General features: G+C 38.6%; 1 protein-coding gene across 1 annotated transcript in view; it reads left to right on the forward strand.

The window, feature by feature from the left end:
• The window catches only part of UST (uronyl 2-sulfotransferase), a gene marked incomplete at its 5' end in the record, with an annotated part of 130,291 nt that overhangs the window by 69,182 nt on the left and 39,863 nt on the right, over positions 1-21,246 (forward strand). Inside the window, 1 exon segment of the mRNA XM_083374639.1 lies at positions 3,803-3,956. Within this exon segment, the coding sequence (XP_083230765.1) occupies positions 3,803-3,956 (154 nt within the window).

A 21,246-nucleotide genomic window follows, 5' to 3' on the forward strand; every position in this document is an offset into this window, starting at 1 on the left:
AAACCAATCGGTGCGTTAATTCCTTGCTAATAGTTACCAATTTGAATTTCCAACCCAGACTATACAGAGTTGCCAAACACTGAACAGGCTCTTTGGAAATGCATGGGAGTCAAATTTGGTTAGAGCATCCCAGTTTGCATTCATATACCTTTATTTATTTTATTTTTTTATTTTAATTCCATTTATATCCCGCCCTTCTCCGAAGACTCAGGGCGGCTTACAAGCTTAGCAGTAGCCTTCATTCTATGTATATGCCTGCTTATTAGGGCTTTCACACAAACCCCAAGCGGCATTATTACAAAGTCAGCTTATTGCCCCCAACAATCTGGGTCCTCATTTTACCTACCTCGGAAGGATGGAAGGCTGAGTCAACCTTGAGCCTGGTGGGATGCGAACCTGCACTAATTGCAGGCAGCTGGTGTTACTTAAGGAGGCATTAGCCCACTGCTCCACCAAGGCTCTTATCACTTATCACTTTGTCAGATTAGATATTAGTCAAAGCTGCACTTTTAGACAAGCTATTAGCAGTATCATTGTTTTACCAATCTAGTAATGGAAACAAGAAATAGAATGGATTTAATTCTTCAGAAAGAGTTGCTGCATTTCTGCAAACTTCATTCATATCAGTTTGATAATTTTTATTTATTATTTATTCAATTTCTTTAGTGCCCATCTGAATCCAATTGACTCTCAGCTTTATTTCTTGCTTGGGTAGCTAGTGTTCTAAAATAATAATAAATATTATAAAACTTAAAATTTAATTTTTCTGACATTCCCAGGATTGTAAATTATGTGCTGAAATAAGACTTCTAGACTATGTTAGCTCACTAATATGTCTTTGAAACAATTTTCTCTATTTAAATTTCTTAAAATACTTTGTATGCTTTCTCATTCTTTCTCCAAGTCTTTTTCTTAGCTGCTATTCTTCCTAGAATAGTTTCACACATAAATTTATGCTTTAGTTAAAGGGTCTGTCTTTCCTTTATGTTGATCTCATGGGGTAGTGTATTCAACCTCATGTTAAGTCTTAACAGATTGTGGTTGTCTTTCTGATGATTCTTTGATACAGAATTGTTTTGCTAGGTGAACTGGACTAACTTCATAAAAATAAATAAGAAAAATGAGCACTGGGCTTACAAATTTTGTTCATAATACATTATGAGATTTAAAATTAGAAATTCTGCTTTAATAATCTTAGCATTAATATTTCAGGAGCAATGAATTGTAACAATCCATTTTCTGAAGCAATGTTATTTTGCATGGAAGATTTTATCCCTGTTCTAAAACCAAAAAAAATACATTTTATAGTATTTCAGGCTTTGCTCCTGGGAAAATAACTGATCTGTATAAGTATCACAGGCCTAAAGTTTGGAAGAAGCACAAAGCACTCTGGGGAATAAATTAAATGTTAGTTTTAAAGACAAAGTTTTGTATTAAAAATAAATTTATATTCCATTAATACTATTCCTAGTATTGCATTTACACTGATGACATGGTGCACAATCTAAATATATTGAATGTCTGTGTTTCATAAAAATGTATTAAAATTTAACATCAGGTATCTTTTTATTAAATTTAAAGAATTTACACTGCAATAAGGCTACATACTCATAACAATTTAGATGCTAGTACAATTGTATCTAAATCCTATTGGTTTCCCCTGACATTCTTCCAAATAAATTATTTATATCTTTTCCAAATAAATTATGTATGTCGATACTGTTCTTTATCTCTCATTTCACATCTTGTTTTTAGGTAGATCTGAAAGTAATAATCCAATTTATTAGAATATATTTTGAAAGCAATGATCTTTAAAATGATCTTAATATATAATTTGTATATAACTTTTTATAATGTAAACTTAAGGGATGATGATGATGATGATGATGATGGAGTTGGAAGGAACCTTGGAGGTCTTCCAGTCCAACCCCCTGCTCAGGCAGGAGAAATGTTTGTCCAGTCTCTTCTTAAAAAATTTCCAGTGTTGGGATATTCACAATGTTTGGAGGCAGGTTGTTCCACTCATTAATTGTTCTAACCTTCAGAAAGTTTCTCCTTAGTTCTAGGTTGCTTCTCTCTTTGATTAGTTTCCATCCATTGCTTCTTGTCCTGCCTTTAGATGCTTTGGAGAATAGCTTGACTCCCTCTTCTTTGTGGCAGCCCCTGAGATAATGGAACACTGCTATCATGTCACCCCTCGCCCTTCTGTTCATTTCCTTGGAATGGCTTTTCATTCAAAGGTTTATTAATCCGAACAACAACCAATCTGTAAATGAATAGTTCAGAAGTCAGCTTCCATGATTTCTGTAGACTCCGAGGAATCTGTCGGAGGCTAATGGTTCAGAAAACAATATGATGCAAAGAGTTCAAAGTATCTGCCATTCTCCATCGAATACTGCAGTGGGTACATTCATAACCCAATGCTAAATTTCCAGGTGCAATGATTCACACAGTCGACTTTCACCCACCTGACTTTTGCAAAGAGCAGAAATAGATAACGTTCAGCTTATTAGGATCAACACAATTGCTTTTGGCTTATAATAATAATAAAGTTGGAAGGGACCTTGAAGGTCATCTAGTCCAACTCCCTGCTCAGGCAGGAAACCCTATACCATTTCAGACAAATGGCTGTCCAGTCTCTTCTTAAAAACTTCCAGTGTTGGAGCATTCACAGCTTCTGGAGGCAAGTTGTTCCACTGGTTAATTGTTCTGTCAGGAAATTTCTCCTTAGTTCTAGTTGCTTCTCTCCTTGATTAGTTACCATCCGTTACTTCTTGTCCTGCTTTGGGACTCCCTCTTCTTTGTGGCAACTCCTGAGATACTGGTACACTGCTATCATGTCACCCCTTGTCCTTCTCTTCATTAAACTAGGCATACCGAATTCCAGCAACCGTTTCTTATATGTTTTAGCCTCCAGTCCCCCAATCATCTTTGTTGCTCTTCTCTGTACCCTTTCTAGAGCAGGGGTGTCAAACTCAATTTTATTGAGGGCCGCATCAGCATTGCGGTTGCCCTCAGGGGGCCGGGTGGGTGTGGCTTGGGTAGGCGTGGCCTACTGTGTGGGCGTGGCTAGAGTGCGTATGGCCTACTGGGTGGGCGTGGCCAGCTCTACATCATTCGCATCAAGGGTGCCTATGGGGGCCTGGGCAGGAGTGGGACAGATCTGAGGGTCTCTGGCAGAAGGAGGGTCTCTGGGCCAGGGCCAAGGCAGTGGGGGCCGTTCCCTCACTGTTTCCAGGATGGCTTCGCGGGCCGCATGAAACCACTTCGTGGGCCGGATCTGGCCCCCGGGCCTTGTGTTTGACATGTCTGTTCTAGAGTCTCGACATCTTTTTTACATCATGGTGACCAAAACTGGATGCAGTATTCCAGGTGTGGCCATTGTGAAGTGGTATTAATACTTCACTTGATCTTGATTCTACCCCTCTGTTAATGCAGCCTAGCACTGTGTTGGCTTTTTTGGCAGCTGCAGCACACTGCTGGCTCATATTTAAGTGATTGTCCACTAGGACTTTGAGACTAGACAAACATTTGTCTGAAATGGTATAGGGTTTCCTGCCTGAGCAGGACTAGATGACTTCCTGGGTCTATTGTTGTTGTTGTTGTTGTTATTTAGTTATATTCTTTTTTGATGTACCTATTTAAATTTCTGATTTAGTAATCTACAAACTTAAAAAGATTTTATCTCTTGGTTACTGTAGTTCTATTTTCTATTCATATATATTTACTTCTGATACCTTCCTTTGAATTTTTAAAAGTTCTTTTTGCAGTTTTCTGATTTTGTTTTATTTTTGTTTGTCAGATTTGGAGGAGACCAACCAGTATACATCAATATTATTAGAGATCCTATCAATCGATTTTTATCTAACTATTTTTTTCGCCGTTTTGGAGACTGGAGAGGGGAGCAGAACCATATGATCCGTACTCCGAATATGAGACAAGAGGAGAGATACTTAGTAAGTTATTCTAAATGTTGCTGCCTCAAATTTAATACTTTATTAAAAAGTTTTAAAGTTGCAGTGGTATCTCTGCATAACTGATAAAAATGAGAAAGGCATAAACACCGATGACTTGATCTTGGATGAGAAAACTATTTTGGCATGTTCTACATGGACTTAGTTGGGTGAAGGGAATGAATAGAGCTCTTCCATTTCTTTACCAAATTTCTCTGAACAGAGACATACATCAAGATTCCCTAGGGAATTGGAGTAATGTCATTTTCCTGCCCAGATAACTCTTATCAGCAGTCTTTCATATCTGACTGTTCTTGAAAAAGTAACTGAGAAAAAATTAGCTTCACCTTGTTTGGGGTGAAAAGGGTGGTGTTGAGGTTCACCAGAGATGAGGTATTATTACCTATCGAGGTAACTTTTACATGCAGAATCCACCATGTCAAGAGCAGCTTGTAGCAACAGTGGTTTATAACATATTATGTCCGTCCTAGCAGGCTGATGACATCACTTTTGTTTTGGTTGGTTATAGCAGGGACAGTATGTGGCCCCTTTGTTGTAGATAAATTGCTATCTAATGGAGTTTAAAGGAGTCCATTGCAACCGTGGGAAAGGACTTATTAGACAGTTTGGCTTACAGAACAAGCAATAATAATAATAATAATAATAATAATAATAATAATAATAATAATAATAATAATAACAACAACAACAACAACAACAACAACAACAACAACAATTTTATTTGTATACCGCCCTTCTCCCGAAGGACTCAGGGCGGCGAACAGGGCAATACATGTTAAAAGACAAGAATACAAAAATTAAAAGAGATTAAACAAGATGCCCAAAAACTATAACAATAAGTTAAAATACATAAAAAGCAATAAAACCCATCACCCATCAGGCCAGGCCGGCTTGTTCGAACAGATAGGTCTTTAGATCGCGCCGGAAGGAGTGAAGGTCGGGCGCCATCCGGAGCTCAACTGGAAGATGGTTCCATAAATCCAACGCGCCCACAGAGAACGCCCTCCCCTTGGGGGCCACCAGTCGACATTCTTTGACTGGTGGCACCCTGAGGAGGCCCACTCTGTGGGAGCGCACTGGGCGGAGGGAAGTTGATGCCGGCCGCAGGTGCTCCCTGAGGTATTCCGGACCCATGCCATGAAGGGCTTTGTAGGTCATTACCAGCACCTTGAATCTCACACGGAAGACAACTGGAAGCCAATGCAGCTCGCGGAGCAGGGGTGTAACATGGGAGTATCGGGAAACTCCCAACACAGCTCTCGCGGCTGCATTCTGTACCAGTTGGAGCCTCCAAGTGGTCCTCAAGGGCAGCCCCATGTAGAGAGCATTGCAGTAGTCCAAACAAGAGGTCACAAGCGCATGAGTGACCGTACGCAAGGCATCCCGGTCTAGATAGGGCCGCAACTGGCGCACCAGGCGAACCTGGGTGAAGGCCCCCCTAGTATCCAAGCCATTTATGAGAATCTCCTCCAGTGATCACCACACTTAGTTTTGTTATTCTGATTTCTTTAATTTCTTAAAGCATGATACCAAGTATTTTATAGTTCAAAGCTGATGTAAATGTTACATTACACTTCTCTTTGCAAAAACCTATTTAACAATTGAGCAGATGGAGTTAGGATTGCAATTTAGATGAGAATTTCCATCATTAAGCAATGTGATTGTAAAGTAGAATATCATGTGACGGCATCACTTAGCAACAGCAGTCCTGACAATTCCCACTGCAGTCGTTAACTGAATCCCATCAGTTCACCAGTGTGAGGACTCACCTTGATCCAAGTCATTTCCAGTTGGATTCCTCCCAGCCTGAGCCTCAGTGGGGGAAAAGACTGTCTCCTGTCCTGTGCTCTGTTCATCCTACCTGGCCTACCAAGCCTGCTGACAAGGCAGGAGAAAAAGCTTGTGTGGTCCTTCACAAGGTAGCTGCTGGCTGCTCCAAGCCTTTTTCCTGAACCCACAAGTGGGCATACCAAATCACATGCAGCTTTCTTGCAAGGCTTTGAAAGACTTCAAAGTCTTACGAGAGGGCCAGTCAGGATTGCAGGTTGTCCAAAAACACGTATTGTCATACTGGGGGGAAGAAAAAGACAATGAAAGTCAGCTGGGGATGGTAGGACTGGCAGGGCGAGTGGAACACAGGGCAGCAAGAAAGACAGAGTTGGGGGGGGGAGATAAGAGAGGAGTTGAAGCAGCCCTGCGTTCTTTAGTACAGGCAGATCGCCAAGCACCAAAATTTTAATAACGTGACCATAGGGGCACTGCGATGGCGATAGCTTGGGGGTCCAGGCATAGCTAACATTCATTCAGCACCTCATTCAGACTTCAAAGCATCACTGAAAAAATGGTTGTTAAGTATGCCCTATCTGCATCTCCACAAGAAATTATCTTTGAAAACATTTCTTGCTGAGGTTCAGTAAGTGTTGCTTCTGTTTCAGTTGTATGAAAAATAGCTCCCACTGCATCCTCCTTTCTGTATATCACTTCTGCTTTTTAGGTGATTGAGAGAGGCCTTTGTTCAGATACTCAGATTGATGCTTCTGATCTTCAAAAATTATAACGGGTTTCTGCTTTTTGCTGGCGATAGTACTTTATCTTGGGAAATTCCCACAAAGCTCCCAAAATTATTTCAAAATGTTGCAAAAATATACCAGTTAGAAGGGTCTTTCAGAGAGAGCCTTAAGCTTAAATTATTTAAATTTAGTAAGTGAGATTAAATCCTTAGTGACTGTTTCTTCATGCTCAATTTATAACATTGCAAATTAAAGCTGATAGCTGCAATTTATGTTTTTTTTACCATCTCATATATAATGCCTTGTATTCTTACTCTAGTCTAGAAGAAACCAACGATAAACATTTCGGGCTTGACTGTATTACCGAATATAATACACTGGTGCCTATAAGTACAGAGTTTTTGGCTTCTGAACTCTCAGAAATGTTTGTGGAAAATTCTACTGACCATTTGGAATCTTAGAGTATATTGTTTCTGGCTTTGAATCGCTTCCAGAAATAACAGAAGTTTGTGCAAAACATTGGATAAGCTAGTTTTAAGTGTTTTCGTCAGGACCTAATTCAAATCCATCAAATCCATTTTCCAAATTCAAACTGCTGCTGCGTTATGTTCACGAAACCTTTCTACATTAAATAGCTTTGAGAAAAGTTACACTGCAATCTCTCTCTCTCTCTCTCTCCCCCCACCTCTCTCTCTCTCCCCCCCCCCCAGCTTCAGTCATTTTGAGATGTGTGGACTTCAGCTCCCAGAATTTTCTAGCCAACTTACTATTGCTTGATGCTGGAGAATCCTGGGAGCTGAAGTCCATATATCTTCAAGGTATCAGATTGCTCTAAAACACGGGTGTCAAACTTGATTGTGTCATGTGATGTATCAAGACTTTTTTCCCTTTGCGGAGCCAGGGTAGGCGTGACCTGCGCATGATGCATCCGGCCCGCAGGCTGGCACCAGTTTGACACCTCTGCTCTAAAACAATGTTTCTCAACCTCAGCAAGTTTAAGCTGTGGACTTCAATTCCCAGAATTCCCCAGCCAGACATGCTAAGATATTCTGGGAATTTCAGTCTACACATCTTAAAGTTGCTGAGGTTGAGAAACATTGACATAGATGATAGGAACTCAGTTCAGCCCTTAAAAGTCATTCACTAGTGGAAAATGGCATGTGGGTGAGTTGGCTTATTGATGCCCAAGTAACTGTCCTTCTCCCAGTGGATGTTCCTCATTTTTTTACATAATAAGGAATCCTCCAGTACCAGGGCAAAGATTGGTTCAAAATAATAGAGTTGGAAGGGATCATTCAGAGTAATGTTTTTCAAACTTGGTAACTTTAAGCACTGAATAGGGAATTTTGGAAGCTTGAGCTCCGCACATCTTATCTATTTATTAAATTTAAATGCTGTCCATCTTGTTATCGAGAATGAATCTTATTTGCCAAGCTTGAAAAACACTGGTTTTCAGCAAATCATCATCCACAGCATATTTGATTGATACCTGTTTGAACACATTAAGCAAAAGGAATACAATACTATCATGGGCAATTTATTCTACAGTTGAACTGCTCTTACTTTAGAATTTTTTTCCTAACATTCACCCAACCTGTCACTGAAATCCATTAATTTGCATTTGTAGTTTTATTAATGTTATGGTGCCTTTAGAAGTTTCTAAAATATCAGTCACATTTTATAATATGGTAAGTGGCAGCTTTTCTTTCTTTGCTACTGTGCATTAGTGATAATATTGCAACTTTTTTTTACTGTGTAGCTTAAGTTCCTATGATTTTACAAATAAGTTTCATTTCATGTATGCACATTCCTAAAACCACACAGCATAAATGCTCTGGACAGTACTCAGGACATTAAGAATATAAATGACATTTAATGTCCAGTGGCCATTAAAAAATTGGTTCAACTGTTTGTTCAGCAGTTTTCTTTCAACACAATGTTTTTTTTAAATTTCCAATGGCTGCAAATGCCAAATCAAGAATTTTCTGTCAGTGCAGCTGAAAAAAAGGAATGCCCTTTATAAAAATAGCTAATTCCTTTCCATTCTTAGACAAAGGCTTTAATTATTCTGAAAGCAAATGGCCATGCAGTGAATATACATTTGTCATGTACGATCAAATGGCTCTGAAATACCCATGCACAGATCAGGAAGCCAGAGGCCAGACAGAAAATGGTGAAACAGGTTGGCAAAGGAATGGTACCAAGCTGTATGCTCTCACCTTATTTATTCCAGCTGTATGCTGAATATATATTAAGGGAGGCTAAATTGGAAAAAGATCAGCATGGTTTCAGAATGGGAGGGAGAATAACAGGGGCCTGCCGTATGCTAATGACATTATTCTGATGGCTGAAAATGCAAAAGTTCTATGAGCTCTAATAATGGAAGTCAAGGAGCGCAGGGAAAAATGGGACTAAGATTAAATATAAAAAAGATCACCTAATGACATCATATATAAAAAGCAGACTTCAAATTGACAGTGAAGATATTGAAGTGGTAGATAGCTTCTACTCTTGGGATCAACTGTCAGCAGTAGAAGAACCACTAGTTAAGAAACACTTGAGAGAGAAGAATAGCCATGAAGGCTTTTGAAAAGATACTCAGATGCCCTAATGTATCAGTACCTACAAAGATCGAAAAAGTGAAGTCAGTGGTTTTTCCTGTTTCGGTTTCCCTATTGAAGTGAAAGTTTGACTTTGAAGGAGAAGGATATAAAGAGTATTACACTTTGCAACTTTGGCATTAGAGAAGACTCTTAGGAACCATGGACAGCCTAAAAAACAAACAATGGATTAAACAAAAGAGCTCAGAATTCTCACTTGAGGCACAAATGAGTAGGCTCAGATTATCAATCTTTGGTCATATTGTGTGGTGACCTATCTCCCTGGAGGAACAGTTGCTGAGCAAGATAGAAGGAAAGGAAAGAAGAGGATGACCTGCAGAACAGCTCAATTACAATGGGGATAGCTATATCATTGGAAGACCCAGGGCTTTTTTTGTCATAGAACGCTCAGAACGGAGTTCCGGCACCTTTTTTTGGATGGAACCTTGTAGGGTATGTAAGGCGGGTTGTATGACATGTGTGAGTTCCGGCACCTTTTTCTTTTACAAAAAAAGTACTGGGAAGACCTGAAGGACCAGGTTGGGGACAGATCAATCTAGAGAAAATGTATCCATGCAATTGCTATGGTAAGAGTTGTCAGTGACTTAGTAGCTCATGATCAGTCATAACAGATGAGAAAAATAAGGCTGTTTAGTTACTAGAATGTTCGGAATTCTGAGTGGAAGGGAAATGTGCCTGAAAATTTTTGTTTTGTTCTGTGTTTCCTAGAAGCATTGAAATAAGAATGAAATATTGTACTTTGTGGACTCTGCTCAGTCACAAATACCAGAATGTGCAAAGCAGTATTCCAAAAATGCCTGGAAGATAGGGGGGTACTATGTTCCATTTATTTAGCAATTTTCCTTCTCCCAATTGTTTTCAATTATTTCTTTAAGCTACAATACTATACATGCTTACTTAATGTAACTGTTAAATTTCTGAATTCTTAGGAAAAGATTACTGAATATTAATTCATCCACACTGCCTAAGACCCAGTTCTGGTCTTTATCTTCCATTACTAGAAGCTATACATTTTACCTGTTTCTCTTAGCAGTTTTAACCTATACTTTTGTTATTAATTTAGAAAATCAAATACTTGTGCATGGCTTACATAGAAACTATGATTTTAGTCTTGGTGACCCAGTTTTATTTCCAGATTTGTACTTAACCCATATGAGAGAGAATATTTATCTACAAGTTCAGCATACTAGCAGCTTTCCTGCATCATTGGAGGGAAAAAAAATCCCCACAATGTTATTATTGATCATACTGTGAACTACTTGTGAAAAACAGCAGTTACAGCATAAATTTCTCAAGCTGCTGATATAGAACCACAAAATGATATATTTAGAGTAGAAGACCTGAAAATATGTTTCTGCTTAACCATGGAATAGCTGGATAGTCTAGGAAAAAAATCAAACTTCAGGAAAAAGAAATAAGTGTAACATGAGTATAGGAAGATTATAAATATTATAAATTAAAATATTGTAAATCTGTATAATAAATATATAAATAATATCATAATAAAGCATGATACTTTAATACATCATATCTGAGATTTAAAACTCCCAATTAATGGATACAATAAATATATTAAACATCGTGCTATTAAAAGCAAGAAGAAAAGATCTCAGGCAGTCCCTAATATTTTTCCTTGCCTCTAGTGCCCTAATCTCTCAATTTACAAATGAATAAGAAGAAAAATTGTTTCGAAAATTGTGTGGAGGGCTGGGAGAAAAATAGCACTAAACATGGGAAATGGGGGTTTTGTCTGTAATTGCAGACTAACATCTGTATTCAGTTGTTCTAGAAAAACGCTGATCACTGAACTGGAAAGATGAACATGTCCATCTTCAGAATAAATGTTAGTGTTGGTGGTGGTTAAACAAAATTTATGCTAAAATACTATTCCAGAGATCTCTTTGGAAATCCAAGAGAGAGGATTTTTTAAAATATATATTTAGAGAAGAGAATAACTCTAATAGCATTCCTGAAACATCTGCCTCTGCAATAAAAGAGCTGCTATGGTGAATAGATGGTAGACTTCTAAAAATTATTGGTCGGTGCTTACATGAAGACTATGAAAATTACTACATAAAAGTCTAGCTGGCTGGATTAATCAATAGAATTAAAAGTCTACAATATTGGCCAGACTGAAAAATCAGACATTATGAGAAAAACATATTACATACTTTCTATGTAGACTTGCATAACAACACAAACACAAATACATGCTCAGTTTTTTTTCTGTCTGATTTCATAAAGGAAAAAGGAATCATGCAAACTGACTGCCAGTTGGAATATAGATTATGGTTTCTATGGAGTAGGACTCAGCGTTTTCTGGAAGTATTTATATAGTATTGAAAACCCCTGAAAATAGGATTAATAGTGGTAAAATGACAGTTAAGGTTTTAGGTTAAACAAATTACATGCATTAGACTACATGAAGAATTTGCAAGTAAGTCTTCCTGGAACCTGAGAGAATTCCACACAATAAGCAAATTACCACTAAAATTCTTAATCTGGAGTTTATGCATTGCTTACCTAAAGTTCAGTCTGTAATAATAATATTCACTACTGTGAATGGAAACATAATGGAGACATTTTAATAGAACTTAAATAATGTGATTTCCATAAGATCATTTCAGCAACAAACTGTTAGTCAAAAATAGTTGGATCTTTCTATAGCTGCCCCAATTTGAGAAAAGTTAAAAGAATGATAAATAGAGAGTGTGTGTGTGTGGGGGGGTGTTGTTTAAAAATAGTTGCCCTTTAGAAATATCCTCAAACTTTGATTCCTTTATTATTATGATGAATAGAAACTTATAGTGGTGATCCTTAAAAACAGTGAAGTTTATCATTCCAAATTTCTTTGCTAGTTTAGGAAACTCATCCAAAGATCAAACTAGCTGCTGTAATAATGTTAAATCACTAGGAAATGTAGTTTCCCAAGGCTGTGACTCCATTCAGAGCAAATATTTCCCAGACTTTCATATATTAATGTGACTGCTATACTTCCTTAATAGTCATTGAGGCCTTGGGAGTTATGATAATATTCATAAAATTTTAAGAGATTTGAAACAAAATTAAATTTTAACTTACCTTTTCCTTCGAACTGCTAGTCATGATCATGATTGCTAGTCATGTTCAGTCATTGCTAGTCATATTGAAATTGACAGACTTCAGCTACGTCTGGTTCTGATATTCATGTAATTATATTTATCTTTACAATATACTGGAAATACTTGTTTTATAATTAAATCCTGGCTAAAACATTTCTCATATATTGTATAACTGTCCTTAAGACAAGAATTTGCTCTAGGAAGGAGAGGATGATACGGTAGGAAAAGGTTTTGACTACATTTACAAACTCCAAAACACATTTTTATATAGAGAGCAGTCTCTTGTGGTTGTGTTTTATACAACACAATATTGAAAAAAGGGCTGCATCTATGTAACTGACAGTATGTTACAACATATATTTCATCCCCTTGATACCATAAATTTACCACAAGTTGCTGCCATCAAAGAATATTTACGGCAACTGTAGTGATCTCACATACAATTTTTGTCAAATGGAACTCAGAACTTCTGTCATAAGTCATAAAGTTCATAAGTCAAGGCACTCATGTGACTAATTTTACAACATTTTTTGTGTCAATCATGAAGCAAATGCCACAGTCATTTAACAAATCAATATATTCCCATGGGTGTTTTTTTTGCCAGAAGTTGGCCATTTACCAGAAAATGGTAAAAAACATTGTAAATTGTGTCACATAACCATAGAACACTGCAAAAGGCCATAAAGGTGAGCCAGTTGCCAAATGGCTGAAATGCATTCATGTTTATGTTTATGTTTATTGGACTTATATACCGCCCTTCTCCCGTAGGACTCAGGGCGGTTCACAAGGAATTTAAAATAACAATACACATTACAAAAGTTAAGAACAATTAAAATAATTAAATTTAGTCCTTGAATAAAATAAAACCCCTATTAAACTCCAATTAAAACCTAATTAAATAAAAGTACAATTAAAATTCTCAGTCGTGACTGTGTTTGTGTGTGTATGCACACACTTGTACGGTCACTCGCCAGAACTCCAGAACTGGATTGTAACTACTGTACTTGGAATTCTCAGTAATTTTTCCTCTTTCCCCAATACAGTGCTTCTCAACTTTGCAATTTTAAGATATGTGGACTTCAACTCCCAGAATTCTCCAGCTGGCATGCTCACTAGAAAATTCTGGGTATTGAAGTCCACATATCTTAAACACTGCTCTAATATGAAGTGACTTGTTAAATTCAATCAGTTTTCCTGATTGTACAGTGGAATTGTGGCTGTTTATAGGATTTAATGCTAAAAACAGCCATTTTTCACTCTACCAATCTAGTATTGACATTGAAATACTGCTGTTGGCTTCATTGTAGTCCCCACTGGACTCTTACCCTTTCACAAGACACCCACACAATCTGGCATGATGCGCTGTCATTGGCAGACACTCTTCCAACAGGATTCACGGAGGAATTGTCCTGGATGAAGAAGTCTGGCTTCAGTTGAATTGGTTTGCATCACATCTGCTTACCATATGGCTCCTTTTAGCTGTTTTCTTGCATCCATAACCAACAATCAAATTCTTCTAAAATTGAGAAATTGAAATTTGAAGAAATATCTTAATGTCTTAATTTTTGTCTTGATGCAAGGGTAGCCTGGATTTCATTGCTTAAAGAGTAAGCTTATAAATCTTCTATAGGGATAGGATTTTGCATGCAACAAAACACTTCTTTCTGTGGCCTGAGCTCCCCTCCTGACCTTTATGGTTTTACATGGGACAAAATTCTTAGGAAGTAGGATAGCAATAGCACTTAGACTTATATACCGCTTCACAGTGCTTAACAGCCCTCTCTAAGTGGTTTACAGAGTCAGCATATTGCCCCCAACAGTCTGGGTCCTCAATTTTGCCAACCTCGGGAGGATGGAAGGCTGAGTCGACCTTGAGCCAGTGAGAATTGAACTGCAGGCAAGCGGCAGTCAGCAGAAGCAGCCTGCCTTGCTGCATTCTAACCACTGCACCACTATGGCTTATGGGATGCTAAGGAAGCATTGGGTTGCCCAGTCAACTAATATTTTGGGAGAGGGTAATGATTGTGTAAATGGGACCTTGGACCAGGGGAGAGATGGCTGGGTCAGTTTATATATTTGTTAGGCAGTGAGTCAGGCAGCCAGGAATATCATGATGACAAATGTGTAAAGGGAAATATGGTGGGAATTGGGAGGGTGGACCATTCTTAGGTAATGCAGTCCCAGTTAGGTAATGCAGTTCCAATGTCTTGTACTGGTGTCATGTTCCAGCTCTTGATACTTGCTCCCAATGCCTGGTCATTGTGCCTTAGGAGGACCAGCTGCTACTTAATGGCACATCTATCTCTAGTAAGGTTTTCCTCATCTAATGATGGAAGAGACATTACCAAGATTTGATTGGGCATGAAGGGCAGTGCCAGCTATGTAAGGTTGTCCACATCATGAAATAGATTGCACAAGGTGACTAGAACCCTACTATATTGAGAAAGGCTGTACAGGTAGTCCTCAACGTACAACCACAATTGAGCCCAAAATTTACGCTGCTAAATGAGACATTTGTTAAGTGAGTTTTGCCCTACTTTACAACTTCTCTTGTCATAGTTGTTAAGTGAATCACTGCAGTTCTTAGATTAGTAACATGGTAGTTAAGTGAATCTAGCTTCCCCATTGAGTATGCTTGTCAAAAGGTTGCAAAAGATGATCACGTGACCCTGGGACACTGCAACCGTCATAACTGGTGAATGATCTCTGGAGGGCTCGGGACAGAGGATACTCCTCTGTTCTAGTCCTATTAGACCTCTCAGCGGCTTTCGATACCATCGACCATGGTATCTTGCTGCGGCGTCTCAGGGGATTGGGAGTGGGAGGCACGGTTCTTCAGTGGTTCTCCTCCTATCTCCTGGGACGCTCGCAGTCAGTGTTGGCAGGGGGGCAGAGGTTGACCGCGAGGCCTCTCGCTTGTGGAGTCCCTCAGGGGTCGGTCCTCTCGCCCCTTCTGTTCAACATCTACATGAAACCGCTGGGTGAGATCATTCATGGTTTTGGAGTTGGGTATCATCAGTATGCTGATGATACCCAACTTTTCATTTCGACCCCAAACCACCCCAGTGATGCCCTCGACGTGATGTCCCGGTGCCTGGAGGCGGTCCAGGTCTGGATGGGGAGGAACAGGCTTCGTCTCAACCCTGACAAGACGGAGTGGCTGTGTGTACCGGCATCTCGGGATATTCAGGATATCCCACCCCTCATTATGGGGGCTGAGTCATTACCTCCTGTAGATAGGGCTCGCAACTTGGGAGTCCTCCTAGATTCACAGCTCTCCTTAGAAGACCATATTGTAGCTGTAACTAGGGGGGCGTTCGCCCAGGTTCACCTGGTGCGCCAGTTGCGGCCCTATCTAGACCGGGATGCCTTGCGCACGGTCACTCATGCGCTCGTGACCTCTCGTCTTGATTACTGCAACGCTCTCTACATGGGGCTACCCTTGAAGACCACCCGGAGGCTCCAACTGGTACAGAATGCAGCCGCGAGAGTTGTATCGGGGGTTTCCCGATACTCCCGTGTTACACCTTTGCTCCGCGAGCTGCATTGGTTGCCAGTTGTCTTCCGGGTGAGGTTCAAGGTGTTGGTAATGACCTACAAAGCCCTCCATGGCATGGGTCCAGAATACCTTGGGGAGCACCTGCAGCCGGCGTCAACTTCCCTCCGCCCAGTACGCTCCCACAGAGAGGGCCTCCTCAGGGTGCCGCCGGTCAAAGAATGCCGACTGGTGACCCCCAGGGGGAGAGCGTTCTCTGTGGGTGCACCGGATTTATGGAACCATCTTCCGGTAGAGCTCCGGATGGCGCCCGATCTCCGCTCCTTCCGGCGCGACCTTAAAACCCATCTCTTTAAAGAAGCGGACCTGGCCTGATGGGATGGGGTGGGATTTTTATTATGACTTCAATTTTAAATTTGTATTATTATGGGCATTGTTTAATCATGTTTTAATAATTTTAATTTTTGTATCTGATTTTTATGTATTGCCCTGTTAACCGCCCTGAGTCTCTTGAGAGAAGGGCGGTATATAAATTAAATTAATAAAATAAATAAATAAAATAAATAACTATGAGTCAGTTGCCAAGCCTCCGAATTTTTATCATGTGACCATGGGGATGCCCCGATGGCTGTAAATGTGAAAAACAGTCATAAATCACTTTTTTCAGTGCCATTGTAACTTTGAACAGTCACTAAACAAACTGTTGTAAGTCAAGGACTACCTGTAATTATAAAATCTTCAAGTCTGGCTGCATTTTCCTTTCCCTCCCTTTTATATGCTCTCTACATTTAATTTAATTTTAATTTAATAATATTTCTTTTTTTTTTTTCTTTTTTTAAATTTTTTTATTAAATTTATTATTTAAAAACATTGGACACAGTACCAGCGAGCTGACAAACCTTTTTGTCTACAATGTTTAAATATATATATATACATGTATATATGTACATCAAAAATACACTTAAATACACTTAGATTACAAATCGGTGAAATACCACGATATTTAAAACAGTGAGCTAGTCTGTAAAACCTAATAGAGACCTTTCTTTTTATCCATCCAAAGATACAATTTGTTCCAAATTCTATAATAGTCTGATTGATCTTTATTCTTTAATTCCAAAGTTAATTTGTCCATTTCAGCGCAATCCCAAATTTTCCTAATAACCTCTTTTTGTCCTGGGATCTCATTCTTTTTCCATTTTTGCGCAAATGATATTCTAGCTGCTGTGATAATATGGATCGTTAAGTATAGCACATCTTTAGGATATTTCTCTTTCGTGATTCCCAACAAGAAAAGTTCTGGACTAAACTCCAGATCTTGTTTCAATATTTCTTTCAGCCAAATCCAAATCATTCTCCAAAATTTTTGTGTTTTACTGCAAGACCACCACGTGTGGAAGTATGTGCCTATCTCTTCAGAACACTTCCAACATTTGGGAGATGCTGTTGTGTACATTTTTGCTAAGCGGGCTGGGGGAAGATGCCATCGGTAAAACATTTTAAATAAATTTTCTTTATACGATGAGGCCAGTGTTATCCTTTTATTCCTATCCCAAATTGTTTGCCAAGTATCTAGGTCGATGTTATGTCCTAAATTGTTAGCCCAGATCAACATGGGGTCTTTCACTTGCTCTTCAAACAGCTTATATCCCAAAAGTAATTTATAAAAATTCCTTATTTGTTTAGAGTCCGGTCCCAATAATATTTTGTCCAATGCTGTTTCAGAGGTATATATCCCCCATTCATTTTTATCCTTCCTAAATCTCGATTGGATTTGTAAGTAGGCCCACCAATCGAGTTTTATACCTTGTAATTCTAGTTCATTCCTAAGTTTCAATTCCCCCTCCTCATTCAGAATATCCTTGTATGAGATTATGTTACCCAAATCAAACAGATTTGGGTAAACTATCGCTTCAAGGGTGGATAGCCAGACCGGTATTTTGGTGTAATTGTGAGATCTAATTTTTTTCCAAGTATTGAATAGCGCTTGCCTGATCCGGTGTCTTTGAAAATGCGAGAAAAGACCTTGTTTCTCCGTCCATAGGAAAGCATGCCAGCCATATTGCAAATCGTGACCCTCTAAAGTTAATAGTCTTCTATTTCTCAAGATTACCCATTCTCTAATCCAGCTCAGGGCCGCGGCGTGGTAATATAATTCCCAGTCTGGCAATCCAAAACCCCCATTTTCCTTCGTGTCTTGTAAATATTTCAATTTAATTCTTGGTTTTTTCCCCTGCCAAATAAAATTTAGTGATAATTTATCCAAATTTCGAAAAAATTTAGAGTCGAGTTGAATTGGGATATTCTGAAACAGAAACAGGATTTTAGGCAGAATATTCATCTTAATGACAGCGATTCTTCCCAATAATGAGAGTTTTAGGTTTCCCCATCTTTCCAGGTCACCTTTTATTTGATTCACTACACTATCATAATTATCCTTTTTGAGTGAAGTGCATCTAGCCGTAATGTTAATCCCTAAATATTTTATTTTCTTGACTATTTCTATATCCGTGATTTCGGCCAGATTACCTTTTTGTTTATTGGTCATATTTTTAACAATCATCTTGGTCTTATTTCTATTTATTCGCAGTCCGGCAACCTCACCATATTTAGATAATTCTTCCAATAGCTTTGGTCCCGTCTGACATGGATCCTCCATAATAAAAACTAGATCGTCCGCGAAAGCTTGCAATTTAAAGGTTTCCTTTTTAATGGTTAATCCTTTTATCTTTGGGTCGTTTCTTATAGTTCTCGTTAATACTTCAAGAGTCAATATAAACAGCAACGGTGATAAGGGGCAGCCTTGCCGTGTTCCCTTTTGAATTTGAAACTTGCTAGATGCTTCCCCATTAATAATTATTTTTGCTTCCTGATTGTCATAAATTGCCCTAATTATATTTATAAACTTTTCTCCCATATTCATAAAGCTAAGCTGTTGGCACAAAAAAGACCATATAACATTGTCAAATGCCTTTTGGGCGTCTAAGAAAAGTAATGCCATCTGTTGTTCGCTATGTAATTCATAGTACTCCAATGTATCTAATATTATTCTAATGTTGTGCTTAGTGTGTCTCTTAGCGAGAAAACCATTTTGATCTGCGTGTATGAAATCATTCAGAAATCGTTTCAATCGTTCCGCTATAATTGATGTAAATATCTTGTAGTCCGAGTTAAGAAGTGATATGGGTCTGTAATTTTGGATTAATGTATGGTCTGTGTTATCTTTCGGAATAAGGGTTATGTTTGCCTCTAGCCAAGATTTAGGCGTCCTTGCGCCTTCTAATACTGCGTTAAATACCTCCACTAGGGGTTGAGCTAGGATATTTTGTAATTCTTTATAAATCTCTGATGGAAGACCGTCGGGTCCCGATGCTTTATTATTCTTTTGTGCATTAATAGCTTTTATCACCTCAGATAGTCGAATTTCCTCGTTTAACATATTTCTGGTATCTTCTGTGACCTTAGGTAGTTTGGCTCTTTGAAAATATTCCTCCATTTTCTCCACACTTGCCTGGCTATCTTCTTTGTATAAACGTTCATAAAATTCCTGGGCTATAATTTTTTTTTTTCCTCCTGGTGGAATATTCTCCCTTCCTCATCTCGTAGTTCGTGAATCCAGTTTTTCCCCTTTTGTTTTCCCAATTTGTATGCGAGCCACCGGCCCGGTTTATTTGCATTTTCAAAAAAATTTTGTTTCGTGTTTCTCAATTGTTGTGCCAATTTCTCTTTGTCTAGAATGTTAAGTTTGTGTTTAATCAGATCCATAGATTGCTTGATATTCTCTTTTTGTGGATCTTGTTGGAGTGTAACTTCTAAGCTCTTATATTCCTCTTCTAATCTTTCCCGTTGTTGTCTTTTCCCCTTATTTTTATATACCATATATGCCCTCGCTACCCCTCTCATCATTGCCTTAGCTGTATCCCAATTGTTTTGTACTGAGGTGTCTATAGCTTTATTTTCCTTAAAGAAAAAACTTAGTTCTCTCTCCATCTTAGATTTGAATTCGTCTTCTTTTAAAATTGCTCTTTGAAGCGTCCATCTGGGTATTTTTTTGGAACCTTTCCAGATAAGTTTAATAGGATTGTGATCTGCCCAAGTACCTGTCGCTATATGTACCTCGTCTATTTCTGAACTAATTTCTTTCGTCATCCATACCATGTCTATTCTAGACCATGAGTTATGTCGGTTGGAGTAATATGTATATTGTCTAGCCTTACGATTTCTTTCCCTCCAGACATCTTGGATATTTAGTTCCTCAGCCAAGTTAAGAAAAGATCTCGGTAGAGTTCTTCTCTTCTTTTTCCTAAGCGTCTTTCCCATATAATCCAAATTTATATCTAGGATAGCATTAAAATCTCCTATTAAACAAATCTCCTCATAATCAATGCTACATATCTTATTGTGAAGTGTTTTGAAAAATTGTTCTTGGTTATGGTTTGGGGCATATATCTCTACCATCATGACCTTCCTGTGATTTATTATAACCTCGACTATCAGTATTCTACCCTCTTTATCGTTATAAATTTGTTTTGCAGTCAATTTTGGGTTTACATATAGTGCCACTCCTCTCTTTTTCTTGTGTCGGTCTAAGGAAACGAATAGGTTCCCTATTCTTGGTTGTACTAACAAATATTTTTGTTGTTCCTTTATATGGACTTCTTGTATTGCCACGATATCCAATTGTTGGTGAATAAGCCTATTAAAAAATTTCCGCCTTTTCACTGGCGAATTCAATCCATTAATATTCACAGACATAATACTACACTCACCTCCCTTCATCTTACTTATTTCTGGTTTTTGTGGATCTCGTGATTCGGGGCTCTCTCTCTTCCTTGTCTCTAGTTCCATGTTTCTCTGTTAACTCACCGGATTTGTTCCTTCTATCCTCTGTAGCTAAGATCTTCCCATCCATTACCACACGTATTGTATCTCTTTCTCTTACCTCCCTTCCATCTTGATCTTCTAAATCTACTTCCTCTTGGCTATGGAAGTGGCGTTTGTAAAAATCTTCTGCCTTCTCTATCGTGTCCAGTCTATGCCTTCTATCCTGCCACGTAACAAGAATACCCTCTGGAGTTAGCCATCTAAAGTTTACATTTTCTCTTATTAGTTTGGATGTTAAGAATTGATAGCCGCGTCTCAGATCCCTCATCCTTTTAGGTATCTGTTTAAGGATGGTGATTGGTTGGCCCCGAAATTCTAATGGTTCCTCTCTAGATCTATGCAGAAGCTCATCCCGAATTGATTTTTTAACTAACCTTACATGTACTTCTTTTGGGAGGTTGTGCCTTCTCGCATAATTAGTTTGGACCCTGTATGTTTCATCAATTTCCGCCAGCATTTCCTCCTTCCCTACACCGAGTGCCTTTGCCATCAGTTCTGCCATCATGACCAACAGATCTTCCCCTCTTTTTTCTTGAACGTTCTGGAAGCGTAGATAATGAGCAGCCTTTTCTGCTTCCAGAAAAATGACTGTTGTTTCTAATTCCTTATTAGCCTGAAGGAGTGTTTCATTTAAATCATCTACTCTCTTTTCCTCTTTTT

The sequence above is a fragment of the Vipera ursinii genome, assembly GCF_947247035.1.
Source record: "Vipera ursinii genome assembly, chromosome: 1".
NCBI lineage: Eukaryota > Metazoa > Chordata > Lepidosauria > Squamata > Viperidae > Vipera > Vipera ursinii.